At 55.1% G+C, this 5,769-nt stretch overlaps 1 protein-coding gene across 1 annotated transcript in view; it reads right to left on the minus strand.

The window, feature by feature from the left end:
* HEXA (hexosaminidase A (alpha polypeptide)) overlaps positions 1-5,769 on the minus strand; it is a gene marked incomplete at its 5' end in the record, with an annotated part of 6,534 nt that overhangs the window by 283 nt on the left and 482 nt on the right. Inside the window, 11 exons of the mRNA XM_010011599.1 lie at positions 534-608; positions 1,016-1,105; positions 1,429-1,606; positions 1,947-2,019; positions 2,365-2,451; positions 2,762-2,942; positions 3,783-3,915; positions 4,000-4,101; positions 4,914-5,024; positions 5,335-5,381; positions 5,533-5,598. Of these exons, the coding sequence (XP_010009901.1) occupies positions 534-608; positions 1,016-1,105; positions 1,429-1,606; positions 1,947-2,019; positions 2,365-2,451; positions 2,762-2,942; positions 3,783-3,915; positions 4,000-4,101; positions 4,914-5,024; positions 5,335-5,381; positions 5,533-5,598 (1,143 nt within the window). The remainder of the gene's footprint in view (positions 1-533; positions 609-1,015; positions 1,106-1,428; positions 1,607-1,946; positions 2,020-2,364; positions 2,452-2,761; positions 2,943-3,782; positions 3,916-3,999; positions 4,102-4,913; positions 5,025-5,334; positions 5,382-5,532; positions 5,599-5,769) is intronic.

Genomic DNA, 5,769 nt, shown 5'->3' on the forward strand with positions numbered 1-5,769 from the left:
CCGTGGCGGGGGGTTGGAACTGATGAGCTTTAAAGTCACTTCCAACACAAACCAGTCTGGGATTCTATGATTACCCAGAAGACACAAGCAGAACCCACAGTCAGGTCTGAGTGGTCACAGGGTGGCCATCGGTGCCCGTCTCAGGTGTGACAAGGAGGGAGCAGTTTTCATCCTGTGCTTACAGACTTTTCTGCTCATGTGTGGGAGCAGGCTTAAGGGCAGGTTTCCTGGGGAAGCTGATGCTGCAGGAGAGGTGGCAATAGCTGACACGTCCCCCTTCCTCAGCACGAAGCCCTCTCCTCGACAGAGCTGCCAGCCCACGCCAGCAGCAGGGTTTCTCTTCCAGCACTGCACAAAGCAGCTCTGCCTACGCACAGGCAGAGAAAAACCTGGGGCTCTCCATCAGAACAAGGTGCATTCTGCACCAAGGAAAGCCCACCTCGCCCTCACCACCCTCCCAAAGGGCTGAAGCCAGCGGGGTGCCCTATCCCACGGCTCGTGTTGCTGTGTGGAGGACGTTACCCCCGGAGCTGGCACGTAGGCCTCCTGGAGGTTCCTCACGCTCGCGTTGCTCCACAGTCTCTCGGCTACAGCCCCAGCTCTTGGCCGTGAGGAGTGAAGGACAGAGGCAGCAGGTCAGGGGGAGTTCAAACGCTTCCCACACAAAGCTCTGAGCTCCCCAGCACTTTCCTGACCGACATCCTGCATCACATGGGTTCTGGGTATCAAAAGATCCACTCCCAGACACATGCAGATCAGGAGTGGACCAGGGACGAAGGACAGAGTGGTGTAAAATGCACCGTGGTGGTACACAGCAGCACGTTACAGTCTTACAAATCCTCATTGAAGCCTCAGTGAAGCTGTTACTAGCACAGACGTCTTGCCAGGGGACGAGGACAAGCACCATGCACAGAGCAAACCCACAGCGTTTGGCACACATTGCTCAGTGGTAAAGGAAAGGGGCCCAAGCCCTGTCCCTGTGACTCCAGCCAACCTCCCCATTGCTTCTCTTACCAGAGCCTGGGGGTCAGGTTAGTAACATCCACGTATTCGCCCCACATGCAGGCCTCTCCACCGATCACCAGAGCCTTCTGCTTAGCACTGCCTGCCAGAGGACACAGCATTCAGGTGATGGGGTGTTGTAAGAGAACACCCTGCCCACAAAGGTGCCTGCAGCAGGCCCTTGGCTCAGCCAAGGAGGCAATAACTTGTCTGTCTGAAAGCCCCCACTTCAAACCCCAGGCTGGGGAGAGCAGAGATGTTCTCTGCTGGCAGCAAGGGAACGGGACATAGCACAGGAACAAGGGACATGGTCACTCAAGCACCTTCTCACCAGCAGCAACAACAGGTTAGCAAGACAGGCAGCCCTGGTGCTACCTCTGAGTGACAAGTCAGCTGCCACATGGGAAGGTGGCATAAGGAACACACCTTTGAACTTCAAGGGCTCCACCTGGTAGGCTGCCATCCAGTCCTGCCCATAGGAGATGCGGTTGAGGTACCAGGGGGCAGAGAGCAGAGCTTGGTAGCCAGCCTTGGTGACATCTGCCATCTCCTCCATGTACGGCTTGGAGGTCTTCCACACATGGATGATGGAGTCTGGCCTCAGCTGAAGAGGACACATGAATACCACACATGGGATCAGTGCAGCAACAAGAGCACCATGTCCCCCTGCCAGCAGACCATTCACAGCTCCAAACACCCCCAAAGGGAAACTGAGGCAGACTCTGGCTTGACCTTCGAGCCACTTCCCATCTTGTTTTGCAGAAGCACCAGAGAGAGGGATAAACCCATTTGCACAGTGTCCTGGGCAGGGTTGAGACAGACACCAGAGTGACAGAGCCACCACCTGCCAGCCCCAGCACAGCACCCCAGTGTGTCTGGCTGGGGTGCTGACACTGCTCATCATGCCACAGGCAACTGCCTTAGGGAAAGCAGGCAGCTCCCACCTTCACTCCGTTGTCAAACACCTCCTGCCACAGGATAGAACCTTTGCCAAGGGAAGAGACAATGTCCAAGAGCCTGAAATGGAAAGAGAACCAAGTTTTGGGTCATCCCACCTACACTCTCTGCTGGTTCCATACAGCTGAAGCAGCATCATCAATATTCCCAACACCAAGACATGAAGGTACTTCTGAAAGAGAAGGAAGAAAGCACATCCCCTTACGGGGCTTCTTCCTCATCAGCCCCAGGTTTTGTGTGGCCAATCTCCCAGTAAAATACAGGTAGGTTACTCCCTTTGGGGTCAGGGAGACATTCCGAAATGGATGTGCTCCTGCAAAGGAGATCTGGTGTCCCCAAAGCAGCAGAAGCCATTTCTGCTGGTCACATACTGCAGCTGCAGGCCCAGGATGCAGCTGTCCTTACCTCTGCATGTAGAATGACTCTAGTTTTCTGTAATCTTCACCAAAGCCCATCTGCTTCATGAAGGCACGGATTTCCGGATTGGATTTCCTGTGGACCAAAGAGAAGAGAATAAAAGCACTGCAACCAGAGCTCTGGACTAAGGCCAAGACACGGCCAAGTCCTTCCCACATCCATCCAAGGCTAGCCCAGGCATTCCAAGAGCTGTGGCTGCACTGGTACCAGCGGCTTCCCACAACCAGCATCCCCATGAGCACAGAAACCCCGAGCAACTAACATACAGCCTGGGGAGCAGGACACCAAGGATGTGCAGATGATCATGACCAAAAAGCAGTGGACTGGGACTCCAGTCCCAGATACTTCCCACACCAGGCCCCATCCAGACTGATCTCAGCCTCACCAGCACGTGAAGTCCACCTCATCACCACCGAGGTGAAGAAAGAAGTCTGGGAACACAGAGCTGACTTCTTGAAACAAACTGGCCACAAACTGGTAGGTTGTGTTCAGGATTGGGTTGATGGGCCCATAGGTCCCAGAAGGATGCTTGCCTGAATAGCAGGGAGTCAGGAGGCCTGGAGCACCTGGGTCATAATAAACACCGGACAGTGAGGAGAGGGCCAAAGTGTGGCTATATCACCTCATATAACCCCCTGGATGCTCCTCAGCACAGCCAAGGGCCTTCCAGGGCACGGAACACCTGAGCATGGCCCATGAGGCACAAACAACAGCACAACCTCTGGCACGAGACGTCTAACCTGACAGGGAGGGATGCTTTTTTTGGGAGATTCCTACAGGAGCTCACACACTGAGCTGCTGGGGAAAGATAATGTCAGTGCAGTGCCCAGCACCCTCTCCCAGCTCCACACACCTACTACAGACAGAGCAACCACAGTTACGGCTGTGACCACTTGCACAGGGTGTACTCCGGTGCATTTGAAACCAGGGCAAGGAGAAAGAAAGACAAGGCAATGTTTTCCTGGAGCTTCTTGTTCTTCCAGACATGGAAGAGGAGACACTTGGAGCAGAGAGAAGCGTGTCAGGGCTGGGGTGCAGCTGAGCAGAGGGAGGAAGCTTGGTCAGCTGTACTCCAGTTAAACCCAAGATCCTGGCAATAACCATGATCTTGGTTTTGGCAGAGCAGGTGCTCTCCGAAAAAATCACCCAGCTTGGCCCCAAGAAGAGACGGAAACGTTTTCCCTTTGGCTTTTGTTCCAGAAGTTGGATCATTGTGTCCTACTTCTCCCACACGATCGTTTGCTCCTCCTCAAAGCCAGCCTGTGGGACACAGCAGCCCACAGCCTGTGTTTGGGATGCAGGCTGCAGATTCCCTTCCTGCCCCTGGTACAAGTGGACCTCCCCTGGCAGCAGCAGCAGCAGCAGTGGCAGCAGCAGCGGCAGCAGCAGTGGGGTGTGCTCCTCACCTGGACCCCAGGACAGGGTGTGCCCCGGTGTGTCAAACTCCACGATGACTCTGATGCCGCGCAGCCGTGCGCACTCGATCACCGCCTGCACGTCACCAGCTGTGTACACGTGGCTCATGGCATTGAAGGCTCCCTGGGGGAACGCAGGGGTCTCAGCACCCTTCCCAGGTGCTGGTGGAGGGATCTGCTCCCCCAGGTGATGATCAGCGTGGGTTACCTGCTTGCTGAGCTCTGGGAAGGTTGAGCTCTCGTAGGGGAAGGATGGGTCGTCCACAATGTGCCAGTGAAACACGTTGAACTTGTTGTAAGCCATGACATCCTGGGAAGAAACAGGGACAAACATGAACATGCCCTGCCCCTTCTGAAAGGTCACCCAGCTTGCCAAAGAAAGGGGACAAGGTCCCTCTGCTCCAAAAGGACAAGGCAGAGTCCCTAAATGTGCCCCAGAATCCAAGAGGGTTTTCAGACACCTTTCTTCAGACACGCCAGCACCACAAAGAGCTGCAGAGGGCCCTGTTCTTCCTGTAACTGAGCCACTGGTGGAGACGTCGAAGTTTAATTCTGCCTGGGATGAACACAGAACCACCATCCACCTTTGTCTGACCTGGCTGGCAAGAAGTCACTGTATTCCCTTCCCTCAGAAACAAACCAGCCTCAGAAAGTAACGTGGATTGCAGGAATCCAAGATACGCCAGGAGGGTCTGCCTTATCCTATTTACAAAGGGAGCTGAGAAATCACCCAAGCAAGGTGGCTGTGAGTTACTCCAGAAGCAAACACAGACATGTTTTACACCACAGCCAACACAGCACTGGGAAGGACCTGCAGCATGGAAGCATTTTTCCATGATGAACATCTGTGTATTAAGAATTGAGGTCATCCTGCCATCCCACCCCAGCCTGCTGCTTCATCTAGGGACGAGCAAACTGGTTTTGTTCAAAACACCCAGGTTTGATGAGCTCTTCCTCAATGTGCTGTAGATGCAGTGGCTTCAGCTCCCGGGATCTTTGGAAAGGAGCAACATACAGAAAACCAACCCCAAAAGCCCTCCAAGCCACTCACAGAGGGCTCAGTCGTGGCAGAGGAAGGGGCACCCAACTAAACCACCTCACCTCCCAGCACAGGCACCCTACCAGAGTCTCCAGGATGGCTCTGAGGGGCAGGTAGTGACGAGAGGTGTCCAGCAACAGTCCCCGGTGAGGGAAGCGGGGAAAGTCCTCGATTTCTGTCTCGTTGATGTAGTACTGCACACAGAGAACACCAAGAAGTGAGCAAGGCTTTGGGCAACACAGCCATTAGCAGGGGACAACCAGGGTCACCTCTGTCCCCAGGGCTGGTGGGACGAGGAGGGGTACCCTCACTGCCCACACTACAGGCTAGCCAGGAAGAGCTGCAACACTTCACCCGCTCACAAGGCAGGATCTGGCTGGGTTCACAAATCTCTGCTTGGGCTCTGGTGAGGCTGCGCTGCTGGTACCCCCCTGCTCCAGGAAATCCCCAGCCTGCCCCACGGAGGCAGGAGCACTACGGAGAGCTGACTGCCCCAGCACTAACCGTGCCGTTCTGGTCTCTCCCAATGAGCTGGCTGAACGTTTCCAGGCCTGCAGGAAAACCACACACAGTCCCTTTCTCAGCACAGATTCCCCCAAAGGAACAGAGCTCAATTAACAGCTAAGTCAATGCAAAGGCAGACACATCCCCATAGGCCTGAGGCAGGGAGAGTGGGAATGTCCCACAGAAAGCACACCTCACCTCTGAGAGCTCCCCAGACGGCATCCGCAGAGAGCAGCAAGGAGCCTTCTGAGACAGAGAGCTTGTCTGAAACACAGCATTGGAGGAGCTGGAGTTAGGTCCCACACTCCATCACATGCTGCTGCAGGCCACAGCAGCACCACGCAGAGGTTTAGATGGAGCTGAGGAACAATTCCTTGCCCAGAGGGTGCTCAGGCATTGGAACAGGCTGCCCAGGGCAGGGCTGGAGTCACTGTC

Source organism: Nestor notabilis, unplaced genomic scaffold, assembly GCF_000696875.1.
Source record: "Nestor notabilis isolate BGI_N333 unplaced genomic scaffold, ASM69687v1 scaffold11973, whole genome shotgun sequence".
NCBI classification, from domain to species: Eukaryota; Metazoa; Chordata; class Aves; order Psittaciformes; family Psittacidae; genus Nestor; species Nestor notabilis.